The sequence below is a fragment of the Chlamydotis macqueenii genome, chromosome 9, assembly GCF_036417535.1.
Source record: "Chlamydotis macqueenii isolate bChlMac1 chromosome 9, bChlMac1.mat, whole genome shotgun sequence".
Classification (NCBI taxonomy): domain Eukaryota; kingdom Metazoa; phylum Chordata; class Aves; order Otidiformes; family Otididae; genus Chlamydotis; species Chlamydotis macqueenii.
In genome coordinates this window covers 12,561,323-12,581,222 of record NC_141564.1, presented here as the reverse complement: position 1 = coordinate 12,581,222, position 19,900 = coordinate 12,561,323, and the positions used below count along the sequence as shown (strand labels likewise).

The following is a 19,900-nucleotide window of genomic DNA, read 5'->3' as shown; positions in this document are numbered from 1 at the left end:
TTTAAAGTGACGACTAATCTAAGGAGAAACTGTTGGTGCAGATCTTAACTACTGAGTTTCATTGATGCATTGATTAGCTGTCAGAAAACAAACTTTAACAGTGCTTGGTGCTGTGTGTGACCACTTCTGTTTAAACAGCTGGATTTGCTAAACAGCAGCTTAAGAAGCAGCATGCTCTTCTCGAGATACATATTTATGAGAGAGACAGGCAAGGCTACAAAAAGGCAGAAGCTGAGTAAACTTTCTCACTTAGCCAGCTGATGTTAATTGTGTCCTGCTCTCAGCTGCAGCCCCGATGACAGTTTATAGCGGGGCCGTCCAATCCGCGTGTTCAGGCAAGACCCAGCCTGTGCCATGACTCCGTCCACTCCTACTCCCAAGGAGATTTTTGTGGTTTGATTGCTATCTGGGCACTTATAAACAGCTGTAACCTGGTCTGTTCCCCACTTGTCAGGAAGTTAGCTCTTGTTGGAGGAGTTGCTTCATGCATGGCAATGATGTCATTTACAAACAGTTGATTTTAATTTTTTTCTTATCTGGGAACAAAGGAATGTGTCTTGTCTTTGCTTTACTACAGGATAACTGATTCAGAGACAGTCTCATCCAAGTCCACCGAACCTGATGGAAAACCTCTTGACTACTGCTGCTTGTATCTGGTTTTGTTCAGCTACCAAGATGAGGAAATCTTGTGTTAGAATGAGCACGGGCCTGAGCACTGGTCAGCACTGCGAGTGATTGACGAGTGCACATACAGGTTTTAATGAGCTCTTGTTGACTGTATATTCCATACTACTAAATTAAAAAAAAAAAAAATTAAGAGCTGAGACAGAATTAGCTTTCGAGTGTTTTCTGAAATCAGTTGTGTGTTAATATAAGGAGTAACTGCTAATCTTTGTTTGAAAGTGTATATGCATACAGAAAAGTAATTACAGAAATATACTCTGTGGGTGGTAGGTTTTTATTTATGTTTTTTAGAACTGGCTCTATTCAACAGTTGATCACTTTCATGTAAACGTTTTAGATGCTGTATCTATGTGACATCAGAAATGATGTGATAAAAGACAGGCAGTAAGCAGCAGCTCAGCGGGCTTGCCGTTTGGGTTGGTATGCGTGGAAAAGGGAAATGCTTGTTCGCAGCCCTGTGGGCTGTGAACTAAAGCACAAGAGAATTTCTTTGCATGAGAAATCTTCAGTGTTTTCATAACAAACTTTAGATTCTGAAATGCACAGTTGCTGCAGCACTGATCACCTCTTCATAAATGAATTTAGATTGCAGGTGGTGTTTAACAATCATGGGACTCCTGAATGATAAGTGTCTTCCTAAGTCTCTTAGAAAACTGAGTTTGGGTTCAGTTACTAGAAAAATGTCCTGTTCAGGGGCTGTGTGTTAGCAAGTGCTAGCCTAGCATAAATTCTATATTATAAGAAAGTTCAGCACAAATTTCTGCTAACCCAGCTTCTTTGTTCCTTTAAAACACTTGAGAAGAGGGAGACCCCTGTAACAGGCAACACTTACTGTGGCTGAGGAAGTTGCAGCAGTACCAGCTGTTCAAAAGTAACTGAAGCTGGGAAATTATACCTTCTGTATTTTTTTCCCTAGATGGCTTCTGAAAACTTCCTGCCTCTCTCACACAAAAATGTGTATTGGTATAGGAAATCAGTATGTAGTATATGTATGCTAGGTGTTTGGCAGCCCATGACTGTTCTTAACTTGCTCTCTGTTAATTCTAATTTCATCTTTTATTTTAAATCTTATCACTTTGAAAAACTTGAGTTTTTCAACCATATTTTGTCTCCTCTCCAAGGATTTTTTTCAACAGCAATCCAACCATGCTATTAAATTGTGGAGGATCCAATCTTACAAGGTGATCATGGCTATGGTTAGCAGGACTTTGGAAACAGTCTGCCTCTGTGGGAAGTATTAAGCTGTAGGATGAGTGGAGGCATGCAGCAAAGCATTCTGTGCGGAACAGAAGTTGACTGTAAAATATAAAGGTCAGATAAAAAAAAATCCCAGAACTTCCAGATATGAAGTAGTGTTGCTTTTGCACCAGTCATCTTTCCCCCTCCTGGAGTGTAATACACGTTTCTTTCCTGAGAAAAGAAGATGACCACGTTTGCTATTTCAACACATTGTCATGTTTCTAAGGAATCCTAGGGGAAAATAAACAGCTGTTGGATGGCTCTGTCTTTTCCCTCTTTATGCCAAAAGTTTTATTTGACCAGAAATTCTTCTGTTGGCTTACTGCTTTCTTTGACCATATGTACGTCATATAAACTGACACTGGGTAGATACATATGTTTAAAGTTTGTGTTTTTCAAGTTGTGTACTTAAGATCTTCTTTGTTTGCTGCTGGATTACATTAACCAAGTATATGTATGTAGGTAAAACTTATAATCATGGTTACATTGCATATGATGGGTTTCTCCTGTCTCCAGCTGTTTGACATCTTTTCAGAGTGTGCAGATTTTCAAAAGCTTTATTTGACATAGAATCTTAAGTTTGGGCTCTAACTCCTGTATATAGGGAAAAAAATATACATTTTCCTTTTGAGGAGTCTAATATTGCTTTCTTGAGTGATAAGTAGAAGATTGTGTTGTGCTCAAAAAAATCTGGATTTTGAAAGTGCTCTTTAATATTTCAACTCTTTAGTTAGCTTAATAGTTCTGAGTTTTGAACATACGGTCTGAGTCCCTATAAATAGGGAAAGGAAGTTGCTGTTGGCACCATTGGTGACCCTCTAGTTGTCTGCAGATTTTCAACATGGCTTGGAAGCGTGTGGAAAGATTGGTTTTAGTAAAGTAATCAAAGCTGCACAGGAAGAGAATCAGTTATCGTGACTGTATTGACTCCATACAGTATTGTGTAGCCCAATGATCTGTTCCAGTTTTTTTGAATGCTTTATTTACTATTGTGGACTTAAACCTTGTGCTACATTCTCTTTAAAAGTTCTTTCACAGTTTTGCAATTAATTGGGAACTCAAGACTGTTACGTTATTCAGTTTTATGGAGAAAACAGCAATAGAGCCTATAAATGAGATTTTCCAACAGGCTTTATATTGTCCATTTTCTGGATCTCTGTAAGTTTAGTCTTGTTCAGAAGTTATTGTGGAGTATTTTACATTTTCCAGGATATCTTCCAGAAATGTAACTCATCTGTTAGAGAAATTACAGGCGTTTAGTTGTATAGTGACACTGTATTCCTAAATAACATTTAAAGTTTTATTCTTCCAAAATTTTCCAGTTTTACCGTGAAGTTATGAGAAACTCTAGATCTTGAATCTCAGTTATGGATCATGCCTTCCCATACTGTAAGCTGACCCGCGCACAGCTCAACCCTGCACTATTATCCTCGAACGTGTTGTACTCAATATACTTGCCAGGGCAATGAAATTAAAATGGCGTGTTCTTCTAACAGGGCTGGTAACGTGCTGGAAAGGACCCACCAGGAGCTTCTGGTGTGCAAGCAACTACACCGAGGGCAGAGCTGAGGACTGTGATTTCTCCTCTGGGCACAGAAATATTCCCTGTTTAGGGGAGCACGGTGGATGGGAAGGTCAGGGAAACTGCTAATTACATTTTGTTTCTAACTCAGACTTCTGTAAGAGACTCAGAACCTGGATTTTGCTGATGGATTATGTGCTTTAGGTGAGGTGGGTAAGGAAGGAAAATAGATTAGAAATTAGGAAAAAATTTTTTACGATGCGGGTTATAGAACACTGGAACAGGTTGCCCAGAAAGGTGGTGGAGGCCCCATCCCTGGAAACGTTCAAGGCCAGGCTGGATGAGGCTCTGAGCAACCTGACCTAGTCAGGGATGTCCCTGCTCCTTGCAGGGGGGTTGGACTAGATGACCTTTGAAGGTCCCTTCCACCCCTAACCATTCTATGATTCTATGATTCTATGAACTTGTTGAGGACAATTCCTCTATTTCACCTTCTTGTTACTGGCTGAATATGGAAGTTGGAAGGGAAAGTGGCATGGCCAAGTTGGGACTCATGAATTTGAGATGACTATACATGGGGTCGGTTGCCTGCCTTGGAAATAAACAAGCATACTGAAAACTCCAATCCAAAAACAAACAAGCTTTTTTCTCCCTTTTATTTTCTTTGTTTGTTTTTAACACTTAATTTGTGGAAACAGTAAATAATAGCAGAAATATAATCAGAAGTCTGCAGTTAGTCAGGGCTGTATCCTGTCACTCTGACAGCTGCTTCTCAGTTCAGCTTCCTTTTGAACATCTCTCAGTACTGTGCTCTTGAAGTGTGATGGGAGGAATCCAGGCTGAAAACACTTTTTCAGTTGTGTTGTGTGTCAGTGCATCTCTCCAGTGATGGAGAAGCATGCTCCTCTGTGTAAAGGAAAGCTAAATCCAGTCTGTGATTGGGATTTGTTTCTTTTTTTTTTTTCTTCTTTGTTTTTTTTTTTTTTTGTGGTGGGGTGGTGGTTGTTTTGTGGGTTTTTTTTTTTTATTTTTTATTTTTTTTTTTTATTTTGGCAGGAAATTGTACCCTGTTTGTTACCCACGTCTCAAGATATGCAGAAGACATAATAATAGGCACAACTACATAGCTTATTTAACGGGCTTGGATGCATCCATGTGCCTCTTCCAGGTATCTGCCCAGGCTATGCCTTAGATTAATGTCATGCAGATCACTGCTGAGATTACTACCTGATCTTTCTTTGGCAGTGTATATTTTTATTTGTTTTTAATTTATTTTTAATCCATGGATGTATTCCTAGTATGCTTCTACTTCCCAAGCTTTTTCAGTGATCTCTAGCAAATTGTTTATTTGCTTGCTGGAGACCTTTGGTGAATTATTTTGCAATTGTACATCTCTGCTGATTTAATGGAGACGTTGAGGCATAGTTGTTACTCTGAGCAGTTCTGGATGGGATGTAATCTGAAAACAGGAAAGTAGGCTGTATTTTTTGTAGACACTAGAACATGGATAAAAACATATTCCAGGAATCAAACATAATTTGTTTATGTTTTTGACATTATAAGTCACCAGTTTTAATGGCATAATGTGATACTGTGCACAGACGTCCCTTGATCTTACAGCTCACTCCTGCTCCAGAGAAGTCCATGGTACTTGAATCCAAGGACCAAATGTCAATTCCCGTGTGGCTGTGAGCAGTATCCTCAGTTTCAGCTGTTCTGAAGCTACTCTGCTAGTGCTCACAAACCCTGGTAGAGATTATGTAGTAATCTCTGTTAGTGTTCATTCAAGATAAATAAGAGCCATGTGGGTGTGTGAGGAATGACTGCAATTCTTTGCGTGCTTCTTTGCCAAGGTACAAGGAGAGGGGTCACTGCTACCTAAAGCAGTCCTGCCACAGTGAGATCTCAGCCAGGAGCTGCCAGGCGATTTGCTGAGGACAAAGGCTCTGGTTTATAGTTCTTATTTCTGGAAATAAATATTTATGATGCAGTCAGATCCCTGATGGTAGCAGCACAAAAAGTTGAGTACAAGAGCGAAATGTTTTGATAAACCTGCACTGAGTTTCCTAATGTTGCATGTACTCTGTATGCAGTGTTGTCTTTCACAACTTGACTGCTAAAGAGTTTCCTAATTTGCATGTAAAAATGAATTCTGTTTGTCACTGGATATACTTTTCTTGGCCAAATGCGTGCTCTCTGAGGCTTGTTTTCAGAAGAGAACAGCTGTTTTGTGAATGTAACTATCAGAAAGCTGTCTGGAATACTTGCCCTCTGGTAACTTAGCACCCTCACACCCAGCATGAATCTCTTCAGAGTTTTTTTTTTTTTTTTTTTTTCCTTCATCTCATGCCTTCCTGTTGAACTTCAGTATAGGGTTTGCATTTCCTTTTTGTGGAAATAAATGCCAAGCTTGGTAATCCCCTCCAGTGTCTGCCAAGATGCCTCTGGCAGGCTGCAGGCCGGGGAAGCCCAGCCCTGCCAGGCAGCCTGCACCCTCTGCGGCATCCCAGTACCCTGCAAGTGGGGAGGGCTGTGACCACCAGCTGTGTTCAAACATATGTGTTTGCATTTTGAGGATACTATTACTGTTCGTTGCAAAATATATGTATATTCATCCCCTCATGTAAGAGAAGGATAGCCAGACTTAGGAGATGGATAGCTCAAGTCCGTATGTAAGATTATACAGCAGAGCTCCTTAGGGTGGATGCTTGAGCGGAGGGCACGGCAGGGGTTTGTGCCAAAGTGGATGGTGAGGCAGGAAGACTGTTTAGCTGCAGCTAGAATTCATCATGGGGCTTATGCGAAGACTGAAGTTTTTGCGGCTCGCTTGCTGGGATGTACTGGGCCACAGTGGTAACTTGGGGTCTGAGTAATTGCAGGCAGCTTTCTGCTGCTACGCCTGGGTCTTCATTGCACAGCTGGAGCTGGCAGAGTGATGCTACTGGGGACTCTGGGCCAGTCACCCTACTGCTCAGTGCGATGTTTGCACGCGACTCATCCTGCGGAAAGGGCTCTGGTGTGGCACTGAACCTCAGCACCGGCACGGCTCTTCATGGGACCAAACCTGCTCCGCGCAGAAGGGAAGCTGTGGGTGCCTTCAGCTAAAATAGATGTAGCTGAGCACATCCTGAAGTGGAAACGGTGTTTTGATAAACTTACTACTCCCTTGGGATCTGTGGTGCACTTGCACACTTACACTCTTGTGAATTTATGAAAGTCACTTTGGATTTGTGTAATTAGACAGAAATGGGACAGGTGTTCTAAGGAGTTGTTGTACCTAAATATAGCAAACAAGGAATAGATTTTTCAAAGTGAATTGAGTTAGAAAGTTAAAAATAAATTAGCAGAAATATTTGATGGTCAGAAGCATTCTCTTCAGTCACTACCACAGGAAGAAACAAATATCATCCATGCCACGCTTAGTGGAACTCCGCCAGTAAAACTGGTGTAAGTTGTCATTTACATCTAAATAAAGTCACAGGAGCCTACAGGAATTACATTAATATTTTTGTAACACCTTACTAGCTAGAAGAGGATGGTGCCGCTTTCCTAAATTGGTGAACAATACCCTCTATAATGTGCCAAGGTAACTACATTAATCTGCTTTACACTGTAGACAGAATAAAAGTGTGTTTCTCTGCTCTTTGGTCATTACAGATTACTTAAATAATAAAAAAACCCCCAAACAAACAAAAAGACCAAAAAACCACAAACAAACAAAAACCAAACCCAAAAACCAAAACAAACAACTCCACAAAACAAACCCAAACAAACAAAAAAACCCACCTCCCCCCCCCAAAAAAAAAACCTCAACAAAGACTAAGTAGTCTATAAAGAAACTCTAATTCCAAATGGACTCTAAATGCTATAATTACATTTCTGCTGCGCTTAAAAGTCGTGTATGTACCACATGCACCTAAAATTCTGTGGTGCAGCAGAGACATGAAAATAAAGCCTTTTAAAACTCCTCATCTGTAATTAAAAAAAATTGACCATTGGCAAGTATGTTAAAAGAAAACTTTTCCAAAATGAATAATACCTTTATAAAAATAGCTTCTTGTTTGTTCTGTGGTTGTTTGCAAACCTGACTCAGACAACCTACACTGGGTTGCTTCGTTGGCACTGAGTGTAATCCAGGTTCTCTTGTAGTTTCATGTCAATATAAAACTGCATTATTTGTCTGTTCAGCTTTCTCCATTTTATATAGCTCAGGTTGAAATCCCGTATGATTTAGCACATAATTCTCTTCCCTCCTGTTCCACAAAACTCAAGTAACATAGCAGGCTCCATAGTTGAATTTTGAAATACATGAGCAATGCGTAGGTGGAATTACTGTGAGTTCTATTAAGAGAGCAACAATATCCCATAAAGAATGTAGATTGTTCTTTGCTTGCCAAACTGTACTTGTACATTGATTTAATACTTTCTTTGACTTAGTGACTATGGGAGGAATCTGATGCAGCCCACATTTTGTCATTTACATCATGCTGTCAAAGTACAGGTTTTTGAAATCCATGCTGTTGGCATTCCTCAGGAAGGGGTAGGTGTGAAATATGTCTAACCCAAATCAAATTCCACGGTTATAGTCAGTGCTTGACTGGTCACCTAGGAAACTTTAAATAATGAATTCACTTGGCTTGGTGATAAGGTTTGGTATGATCAGATTTTTCCAGTTTCCTCTAATTTGAAAATGCAGGGCTTGAACAAAAAAAATATTCATAACTTAATCTGTTCCGTAGACAAAAAATCCTATCCACTATCTTCAGTTCTGTTTTAGTCATAGTCTAAGATATGTTCTTTATTCATTCTGTGGTGACTCCTGTATAATTACTTTAGATTGCATGACCTTTAGGATAAATGATTTTTAAGGTATCGAACCATTATTGCTGTATTTATGTCTGTCGGTGAGTCAGTGTGTCTGTGAACGCATTGCACTGGAATCCTCTGTGGAGGTTCTCTTGCCCTTCTGAGATGTACTCATAGGATTTTCTTCTGATTCTTGCGTACAAAAGACTGCTAGCACTTAAGTGAGAAAAAGATGGAGCAGTTAATCTTCTAAAACTGACTTCCCCCAAATTTTTGTGTGTTCAAGTTGAGTTGATTGAAGCATTTCAAGTATTTTCAGTTTGTTCTTTGCTGTGTAACATATTGCAGAAGTGTCAGTCTGGTTCCGTAGAGCCAGCAGTTAAAAACTTCGCTAGGACTGCTGAGCAAAAAGAGGGAGGAATCTGTGAAATTGTGCATGGTGGGAAGGGCAGGTAGGGATGTTATCTGTAGATGAAGAACTTGGGCTGTGTCACATAAAAACTGTAGGAACCCTGCTCAAGGCACAGAAAATTGTGGGGGTTTTTTTGGAGTAGGTGCCAGGCATGTGATCCTGTCAACTGCTTGAAGGTTACATCAGTTCAAGGAGTGACTAGGTAAGAGCAAGGTCACAAAGTGGACTGAGTGTTTTGGAATATACAGAAACCCCATCCAGGAAAACCCATAAACTGAGACTGGTAGAAAAAGCAGAGGAAGCATCACATATGCTTGTCTTATCCTTGCTCTTCCTCAGGTACACTGTTATAGCTGCTGTTCAGGATGCACTAGCCAGACCACTGTCTGGCTTGGTAGGAAATATTCTTGGAAATGACCTGTTGACTAGTGCTGAATCTAAGCCTTATTTCAGTGGAAAAAATATCAGTGGTTCCTGAGACAAGTCTCCATAGTTTGTCTGCTGTGGCTATTTCAGACAAACTCAAATTTCATTAGAACGTCTGGTTTTTATGTTGCTCTGTCTGTGCTCCTACAGGTATTTTTGCTTGACTGAGCAGAGGTACATGTGAAGTACCCTGGTACCTGGCTGCAGAGCATCGCATGAGAAACTAGCAAGGTGCATTTCTTCTGCAAGGTGGGAAGCAGATCACCATCATAGAATCATAGAATGGTTTGGGTTGGAAGGGACCTTTAAAGGCCATCTGGTGCAACCCCCCTGCAAGGAGCAGGGACATCTCCAACCAGATCAGGTAGCTCAGAGCCTCATCCAGCCTGGCCTTGAATGTTTCCAGGGATGGGGCATCACCACCTCTCTGGCCAATCTGTGCCAGTGCTTCACCACCCTCACTGTAAAAAATTTCTTTCTTATATCCACTCTGAATGTCCCTCCCTCTATTTTAAAACCATTTCCCCTTGTCCTATCACTACATCATCTTGTGTATTAATTTTGCTGGTATAAAATAAAACGAAATAGCAAGCGGTGATTGATTTGAATACACTCAGGATGACATCTTGGGTGTCTGAGGGTTGCTAAATCTGTGGTGGTGGACAAGGCTGAAGGGTTAATGGGAATGTTCTTCACAGCAGTCACTTCCAGCACATATTACTGTACTGGTAAAGATAAACCCAGAGGATATTTTTTGGGAAAGTGAAGCAACAACAGGCACTGTGTCTGGAATGCTCATTAGAGGTGATTAATTTTACTGTCTTGTAAGGATTGATCTCATGAGCTCTGTTTAGAGGGCAGCTGTTGCTTGAACTCAGACCAAATTGGGGAACTGCAGTGGGCTCTGGGATCCAGGCTGGTCTGATTAAATACTTGATGCTGGATAGAGGTACTGTCTTTCTCACAGCTCTGAATTATGTGCTTCGTTGTGCAGCGTGTTGTATAGGGTGTTGAATGTTGTTCAGTAGTTTAGTCGGGAAGCTGTTTAGTGGGAATTCATGGCCTCACTTGAACTGTCAAAAGCTCTGGGATATGAAAAGGAAATTGGTTGCACGGTCGTTTGCCTGCATGCAGTAACAGGGCAAAATTAGCACTGCTGTAATGTAGAGGCTCAAAAAAAAAAAAAAAAAGCCTTAGTCTTTTGTCTCTGCTCAAGGACTTTAAAGGACTAAATGCTGCCTGTTGGGGGACTGGTTTCCATGGTTGGGTTTTTTCACCCTGTTTTCATGAAGAATATGAGCCATGTGCTTTTGGGGGAGTTACTGAGGTTGGGTGAAGTTCTCTAGTAGCATCCAGTCCTGTGATAAGAGGTCACAGGATTAGGTCTGACTGAAAGGTAGTAAGTTATTTTTGTTTTGAAGATTCCTTCCTGTCTGGTAGTCATACTAACTTTGTTTTCATGTATTGAGCTAGTTGTTTACAGAGTAGATAGATCTATTTACTTCCTCTTCCTGAGATAATTTTAAATACAGCGTCCTAGTCCACAGCAGTTCTTGTTTGATAATGTCTCACTCCTATAATATGACAGTGTCAGACAGCCTCCTGTCTTTGAATGAGATGCAGGTAAGTCATAAAGTCCCCTGATCCAATGTTCAGTGCATTTTTTTTGTTATAAACTGTGGCCTGAAAACATATCAATACATAGTCCTTCTTTTTCTTCCTCAGGTAAACTACTAGTTTTTACTGTAGCAACTAAAGAAACCGATGGCTTTCACCGTTTCATGCAAACTGCGAAGCACTTCAACTACACAGTGGAGGTATTGTATGATACCAAATATTCATACTATACAGCTTTGGTGAAACAGTGCAATAGTAACTGGAGTTGCGCTAGCTTCCTCGAGTGCCGGGGTGACGTAGAACAATTACAGAGCTCGGGGGCAGGCAGGGCACCTGCACGTGGCCCTGCTGCTGTTCCTGTTGCTTACCTGCTGGTGCCCCTCTGAATGACCGCGGGAGAGTGCTGCTTCTGCTGCCTTAGGAACTGTTTTGCAGATTAGTAGCTATTGTGATCAGTGACCCCAGTCACTTACAGGTTCTGTCATGGTTTATCATACAGCCTTGCTTTTCAGCATGGCTAATGTTGTTTGCATGAGTACTTCTGGAAGCTGCACTGCATTCAGAGAGCTTTGGATGTCTCTTTCCTCCTTAAAGAAGGCTGGATCCCTGCGGGGAAGGAGGGAGAGTCACGACTGAAAGTTTCACTGTGTTTCCCAAGAACCTGTAATTCTTTGAGAGGACAAAACATCTCTATCATTCTCACCAGTCTTTTCTGCCTTGTTCCACATCTCTGTATGTCACGTATGGAGGTTGGCCTCTGTGTGACCTTGGGGAAAATGGGAAGGCGCTAACCTTCTGAACTTTTCCCACAAATCGGTTCTGCAAGAAAAAAATCCAGGAATTCAGATGGTGATATGAAATTTTTCTGCTTACGTACCACAGTGTCTACACTATAAATAGGAAATTATTTGGATATCTGAAGTTTCACTTTTGTCACTGAACTTGTAAGACCGAGAGAACCTTGCCTAATATGATAATACTTTGCTAAAGCACCCAAGAAGCCTGATCTCCAGATGCATCCATCAGCTTTGCAGATTTGTCCAAAACATCGTGCCATGTAGTTCTTCCAGGTTTTGGAAGTTCCAAAAATGATATGCTCAAAACCCACAAAAAGTTTAGGAGTGTGTTTTTGTTTGGTTTTTTTTTTTTTTTTTTTTTTTTTCTGGTTTTGAGATGTAAGTCACTATAGCACTTTGCTAGGGAGGGATTTTATTTAGCCGCTTTTAGCGGCCAGCTGTGTATTCGGGAACCTGTCCTTTCCTTGTATGGAAGTGTTCTGGAGGGATTTCAGAAAGACTGGAGCTTGCAATTTGTATTAATAATACCGTGATCCATCAAGGTCTCTCACGCTTCCTTATCCTAAAGTGATTCTATTGACTTTTAAAGATCTCATTCAGAATGTTTTTGTAATACAAATTTTGAAACAATTATTAGCTTTTTTTTTCCCCCCCCCTGAAGAAGACATGTTTGAATAAATGGTGGTAGCAGGCAATTGCTCAATTCTTATTTGGTTAAGAAATGTGTGTCTCATGTTTTTATAGTGATGTCATTGTGCTGAATGCTGCTTCAGACATGGAAAACTTATGATGCTGGAAATGCTGGCTTGTTATGCTTTAATGTGTTGCTTCTGCTTTAACATCTGTTTTCAATAAGGGTCTGCTTTAAAAAGCCTCTTGGTTTTGGGTAGTAGCAAAAAGTGCTTTTTTTTCTTATTCCAGGTACTTGGAAAAGGCGAAGAGTGGAAAGGTGGTGAGCTGCCTAACTCTATTGGCGGAGGGCAGAAGGTTCGACTGCTGAAGGAAGGCATAGGACGCTATGCTGATCAGGAGGACTTGGTTGTAATGTTTGTTGAATGGTGAGCAAACCTGGCTTGTTGCCTTTACATTTTAGTCTGAGTAGACATGCAAAAGTAGCTCTCTGACATGCTGAAAGTTGCATGCTGCTTTTCCCCCTTGCTGTTTATTTGGGAGAGTTACTTCCATTTTTCTCCATTCATAAAAATAGTAGATTACTCTTGGAGCAATCGTAACTTTTTAAACAGATTTACAGGTGTAAGAGTTGTTCATAGTTCTGCTGCCTCAAGGGGGTAAAAAAACGTTATTGGGAGCTGACAGGCTTTTAGACAAGCATTCGTTCTCTCCCTGTTCAGCTGCGGTGAGGGCAGGACGTGGCTGTGGGCTGGGAGTGTGGAATGATGGGAGAGCAAAAGCAGCTCCAGAAATAAAGTGGCCAGTAGAGACCAGAGCATGATCTTGTTCCATGAAGTAACAGTGATATGGAGGAAGCTGGAAAATGGGCCCCTGAGGAAAGCACTTAACAGGAGAACTTCTTTTATGTGTTGGAGAACTGAAACAAGAGGCTTAGTGCCAGATACAGCTCTGATGCCTGTGGTGTCTGTGCAATGGAAGGATGGAGAGACAGTGCTGCTGCAGGTGCCAGGTTGTAAGCTCATAGCACAGCTATGCTTGAACATCCTCACTGGAGGCCAGATAGGTTTCTCCCTGTCCAGAGAAAAGGGAGCTCAGACATATTCAAATCTCACTTTTTTCCATTGCTTCCCTTTGTTTTTTTTTCCCCTCCTCCTGTTCTTTTGCTTCTGTGACAAGAGCATGATGAGAGCAGCTAAGAATCCAGCTCACGGCAGCTGCCAAGCTCTTCCATGCTAGCATTAACCAGAGCAGGCTCACAGTTCTAAGAGTCCCTGCAAGGAAGGTACAGGACCAAGTCCCAAATCGGGGACGTGAAGCCCTGATTGAAGACAGGCAGCCGTGGGGAGGCAGCTGAGTGCAAGCTTGGAGAGGTTCGTGCATGGGTTCATGCTGCTGCTATTGAGCCATGTTGGAATGTCCACTCCAGAATTTTCTTTCCTCTTTTAACCAGCTTTTAAAATTCATTTATTTTTTTTTTTTAAATTTGATAACTGAAGAATTTTAGGGACCCTTTTGCAAGTTAGAGATTCAGCAGGATTTGTACAGAAGACATCACAAGAGAGGAAGTGGTCTGTCAGTGGTATTTACTGGAAAGTTCCTTTATTTTGCATAAGTTAAGAGTTTAGGAACATTGGAGTTGCCTGCTAAACTGGTGGTAAATTTAAAGATGCTACTTGGTTTTCTTTTTTTAATTTTACGTCTTGTGATAAGTAGAAGATAGAGATAGAAAGCCAATGTCTAAATCATCTTAACAAAGTTATGAACAAGCTTTATAAGGGAAACTTATTACATGGAATATTTTCTTTGTACGCTTAATTGACAGTAACAGTTTGGAAGTACACAATTTTTCTCATTGACTTGATCAGTTTTGCATTTGGTAATTGGAAAAAGTATCTTTCTGAAAGTGAATTTGTTACATGTTTGTTCATAGTGTTCTACTGATTGTGCAATAACTGCAATGTTTTAAAATTAATTTTGAAGATTTTGTTCTTTACTAAATGCTCAAATGAGTGAAATGTTTCCCAAATATTTGCTACTTGCATTGAATGTCTTTGTTTTCAAATTTATATCCTGATTCATCACTATTTTCTCTTTATGCAGTAAAATATGCGAATTTGTTATCAGATTTGGGTATAATTCAAGTTCTTCTCCAACATAATTTATTCTCTCAGGGCAGGCTGTCTGCTGGCATGTATGAGAGAGTACAGAAGACCATGTGTGTTGAAGTGGAGATGCCATAAACTTTCTTGCCATGAAAAATCATAGGATTTAAGGCCTCCCAGGTTTTCAAAGTCCATAATCCCAAGTACATGTTGATTTAAAGCCCATGAAACTGATTCCAAATAGAAGAAAAAAAAAAAAACAGTTTGCTGATTCTAGCCTAATGTTTTACATCTAATGAGGTTTTAGTTTCCAGGAATCGTGGTTTGCAATTTAAATATGAATCAATGTATCAGTAAGTTTGGGAAGGATGAATATAGTGAACTTCCTTTATTTTTCAAGTGTTTTTCATTGTGTTCATTGTGAAGCATTTTGAATATTAATCTTGGTGGGGGAAAGGAAATGTCTGGTTTACTTACTGTAACAAGGCAAATCACTTCTAGTGAACTGTTTATTTAAACTTAGCTTCTTGTCTTTTTTTTTTTTTTTGAGCAGTTTTTTTTTATATGGCTCACAGTTCTAGAAATACTTTGAACAACTTCTGTGGACAGCTTGTGTCTAGGTGCAGATAGCAAATGCTTTGCTTGCAGACGGAACACTGTTTAAATTGGGCTTGTTTTTGTGAGAGCTAACCTCTGGTTTACTTTGGACCGTTTCAGATTGAACTGGCTAATGGCCAGTGTAGACTGGATAAAATGGTTGATGCTGTGACTGCTCATGCAGAACTCCCACAGACATCTATTTGTATCATGGAAGACTTTTGAAACCTTTCAGTTTGTTGTTGTGGTATTTTGGTTTTTTGGTTTTTTTTTTGTTTGTTTTTGTTTTCTTAATAAAACGTTGGTCAGAAATTGGGGGATAATTACATTTTTTTACATATCTCGAAGTAGTTGTAGTGTGATCCTGGTGGGGACGCAGTGTAAACGACAAAATGGCTGTGGGGCTGAACCGTAACTTAAATAGGCAGAAATTTGGGCCCTGAGATGCTGATTGCTAGTAAACCCTCCCTTGTTTGTATTTTGAGCTTTTAATCTGCAGCTCAAATATTAAGATGTTCTTGTTATGACAAAAATCGTGGACAAAGAAGTTGCCTGTTCAATTCTAGGGGACCCGAGCCACTGTCACAGTTTCCCTGTGTTGCTGGGAGCACTGGATGCACAGCCGGGGTGCTTTGCTGCAGCAAAAGAGGAGGAGGGATGGGTGGATTCCAGCCCCAGGCATCTGCCATGTGGAGCTTCAGGAAATGGGATTGGAGTTGTGGAAACTTTTTGGGGTGTTTTTTTTTGTGTATTTTTTTTCTTCTTACTGTCTACTTAATCAGAAGGATTTATGAAGAATGAATAAAAGAGAATCTTAGCTTTTCCAGCTTGCCAGGGCAGCCTGCTTTTTCCTGGATATATCCACACTTTTTCTCCCTTGTCAAATTTTGAAGCCCTGTTTAAAGTAAGTCTTGTGCATCACCCATAACAGTATAAACTCTCAAGTGTGGTCCTGAGACTTGTTTTGTGATGGTCCTAGCGGTGTGGACCTGAGGTGAATCCTCCCTTACAGCAGGAGTTGTGTGTTAGATAGGCTGAACGTAATCTGACGTAGCAGGTAAGCAAGGTGAGTGATGGATTTTTAGGTTTTAGTTTGACTCCAGAAGTTTTCCTGTTGCCTGGAGAGAAGAGCAGGAGCCTCCCTGATGGGGAGACTGGCAGAAAGGAGTGGAAGGCTGGTGGAGATCCTGCCAGGGATGAGGTATGGTGGTAGTAACTCACCTGTTGACAAAAGAGGGCCATGAATATTAGTGGAAAATGTGAGTACGTCCTAGATTCGTACTCCTGCATAATATCCGTTAGTGCGTGAAGCTTACAATAACTGGTAATGCAGTTTAGCAGCTCTATACTGTGCTTTGTATTACAAACTGTGCTGTATTAAGTAGCATATCCCTTTCACAAGCAGAGCCTGTGGCTAGCCCAGCATGTTGCTTAACTTTGGCTTTCTTTTCCAGAATGACAGTCCTTGGAAGCAGTGTTCCAAGGGTGTTTGGTTCCTTCCTGCAGCTGTAAGTCATTGCAGCAGCAGCACTAACCTGATCAAAGAGGAGAAGCATAGCCTGCCATAAGCTATTAAGTTAAAGCCTCAGACAAATCTCTGGTTTTGTCTGTCTTCTACTTGTCTCCTGTTTCTTGCTTGTTCTTCAGGCTCCTTCTGGCTTTGAATCGGGCTGCACCAATTGAATGGAAACGGGAGGGAAGCGTATTCCTATATATTTGGGCAGAAACAGGCAATTTTTGAAAAACTGGGGAAGCTCCAAAATGTACAATATTTATTTTTCATACATTCTCCTGCCAAAGCTACAGAAAAACAAAACAGTGAGAGTTTTCGGAAACCCACTTACTTTATATAGACTACATAACACACTTCCTTTCCAGGGTTCATACTTTGCTCTGCGGTGGAAATCTTTGTCTCGTTTGCATTTGTAAGCCAGCTGTTTTTCAGTTCTCTTAAGCCAATTGCATGAAATCCCCTTTGAAGAAAGGACATTTAAAATAATTTCAGAACTGTAATAAAGAAGTACCGGAAGTCAGTAATGGTTGATCTGTTGGCATTATTGCTGAGTAACACATGGCAATGCAAAAAGTTCTGTGTACTATAGGTACTGCTGTTCTTCTTAGCCCAGCTAAAAGACTTTGCAAGAACAAAATCTTGGTCAAGGTTAGACCTTTTGATTTTTGGTAGCTGTACTGTTCCTTTGCTCTATGTCAGGGCTGATGATTTTCAGTTACTAAGGCAGATGTATGGAATAAGAATATACCTGCGTTGAAATATGAGGTTGAGATGCTGCCATTAAATCCAAATATTCTGCTTCTTTGGCCAGAGATTAATTTATGACATGATTCCGATATTACTGTGTCATGGTTTCGTGCTGTGTAAATTGAACCTTGAAGTGGTTTGCACATTAATGCTTTTATATGTAGATCTCAAGTGCAAACAAAGAAACCGTATACTCTGAATAATTTAATCATTAATACATAATTTGGGGGTTTGGTTGGTGGTGGTATGTTTGTGGTTTTTTTTTTGTTTTTGTTTTTTTTTGTTTGCTGGGGTTTTTTGTTGTTGTTGTTTTGTTTCCCCAGAGGCATTGATTTAGTTATGGTTCAACAAGAAACCACCAGGCTGGTGATGTTATATTCTTAGATGACCTCTGCCGAATCCATGCGTATTTCTTTCTGTTTTGGGGTAGTGCTGACTTGCAACTGAGGGTAACTGCTGTTTTTAGGGGTCAACCCTCCACCTTTAGGTCTTTGTCCTCAATAGGAGTTAGGAGTCAAATCTGATGACTGCATAAAGACAGGTGGAGTTTTTGGTAAATGGAAATTGTGAAGTTTAGAGCCTTCTGAAGTCTTTAGCACATTATGGATTCCCCCATCAACCTCTTTATATTGTCAGGATAAAACACAGTTTAAGTTTATGGGCAACTAGACTTTATTGAGAAATATCAAAGTACATTCTTGGTAAGACTTCTCAGAAGAAAGTCAGTGCTGTTGTGTTTTGGAGCAAGATCATCTAGAGTTTCCCAGTAAGAGTCACCTAAGTAATCTTTCAGTCCTGCTCTTTCATCTGCTAAGTTTTGATTTTTGTTGTTCTTAAACACATACAGTTTTCTAAAGGGGAAAAATATATTTTCTTATTCAAAATATGTGACATGTGAAAATCAATTTCAGGTAGAAAAAATCTGAAGGAAAAGGAATGTCCAAAACGTGGAAAGTTAAAAAAAAAAAAACTAATGTAAATAGAAAGGAAAAACTATTGGATAAATAGTATTAATTGAAGTTTTTCTTCTAGAGTGGTATAGGATTTTTACATGGTGGTAGAACATGATTTAATGAGTCATTTTTCAGAATAAAAGGACTCTGTGTGATTTTTAAAATTTGAATAGTCCAAACACTTGTTGGTTTGAACACAGAAGCATTAAAATTAAACTAGTCTAATGGATAACTCCTCTTTATTTTTAGCTATGATGTCATCTTTGCCGGGGGCCCTGAAGAACTGCTAGAGAAATTTCAGGAAACTAATCATAAAGTGGTGTTTGCAGCTGATGGACTAATTTGGCCAGATAAAAGGCTAGCTGACAGGTATCCCGTTGTTCGGAGTGGAAAACGATTTCTGAACTCAGGAGGCAAGTGTGATTCTTGAACATATTAAACTCGAACTTGAACGTGACTCACTTCTGTTATCTGTTTTATCTATTTGTACGTGGAACTGTTCCTGAATTCCCTAAGTATAAAATCAAGGGCTGGATTTGCACTCCTCCTCTTCCCCTCTCCCTCCCTACTTGAATAGCTTCTCTTCTCTGCTCGAGAATAGTTTTCATTCGAACTTATGTAGTATTTGTTGGCAATAACATGTAAAAAGCAGGTAAGTAAAGAAACAGCCTAGCAAGCAACTCTGCCTTGCAGTGAAAGGCTGTGCAAGGATGACCTGGTTGCCACAGATTATTTCTGAAGTAGATTCAATCTAATGTACAAGCCCAGTCAAAGCTGCACATGCTGTTTATAGGCACAATTCCTTTGCACAGAGCAAAGGAATGTCACTCACACAGAGTGACAGAATTTCCCGACTTGGGTACCTTGTTTTTGGGGATCTCTGCATACAGTGTAGATGTGCTGGTAGCTGTGCCTTGGCCCATCAGTATGGCTTAGACAGCTCATTCCAAGAGAAGTGCGGGTTACTCCTGTTAATATTCATAACGTGTTAATTCTGGAGTCCTCCTTTAAGCGACAGCTTTGGTAATAATTTTGCAGTTGATTAATACATGCACTGCTGCTGTCACTTCTCCTGGGTACGTGGTGGTGGGCAGTATGTAGATCTGGGAATGTCCCCATTCCTTTCCCTCCCTTTTTTACCTCACCTGTCTGCCTCATCTCTTTTGTTTTGGCTTAAACATAACGTATGTTGGTTTTGAGTTGAATTCTCTTTGTAGTTCTGGCAGTATTAGATTCAGACTTGTCTGCCAGCAAAAAGTGATTGATGAAAATGAAACTTATTCCACAGATGGTCGTCTTGGGAACAGTAATAGTCCAACATCATACTTTGGAGTTCTCAGGACCATCCTAAATAGATCTGTTTCCTATTTTTTTTTCCCTTAAAGTTGCATTAGTATAAAAATAGCCCTTAACTATGAACTCCTTAAAATACAGCTGGTACGTATCACAGGAAGAAAACTGGATTTTGTGCCATGTTGTATGAATTTCATGCTCTTCCTTTGCTGGCACCGAACAGTTAGAATGAAGTCCGTGACTGGTGGACAGCAGTGGCAGAGTAGTGCTTTTTTATGGAAATAACTTACGTGTGTGTGATGTTGCAGGATTTATTGGTTATGCTCCATATATAAATCGTATTGTGCAGCAATGGAATCTGCAGGATAATGATGATGACCAGCTGTTTTACACCAAAATCTATGTTGACCCATTGGCAAGGGTAGGTAGTGACTGGCTTTCTCATTTTTTTCTGCTTGAAATAGCATGCTGCTCCTCATAAAACATGAGGAGATAAAAATAAAAGGAATGCTGTCTCTTTATTCTTGAGTGCCATGTTGATGGTTGTGTTTGTTCTCTG

The 19,900-nt window shown here is 40.3% G+C and overlaps 1 protein-coding gene across 2 annotated transcripts in view; it reads left to right on the top strand.

Moving 5' to 3' along the window:
• Nucleotides 1-19,900, top strand: part of PLOD2 (procollagen-lysine,2-oxoglutarate 5-dioxygenase 2) — a 54,213-nt gene that overhangs the window by 6,659 nt on the left and 27,654 nt on the right. For both annotated transcript variants that reach the window (XM_086754921.1, XM_086754920.1), the window contains exons 2-5: nucleotides 10,815-10,906; nucleotides 12,425-12,561; nucleotides 18,298-18,461; nucleotides 19,650-19,762. In XM_086754921.1, coding sequence (XP_086611047.1) covers nucleotides 10,815-10,906; nucleotides 12,425-12,561; nucleotides 18,298-18,461; nucleotides 19,650-19,762 — 506 coding nt within the window. The remainder of the gene's footprint in view (nucleotides 1-10,814; nucleotides 10,907-12,424; nucleotides 12,562-18,297; nucleotides 18,462-19,649; nucleotides 19,763-19,900) is intronic.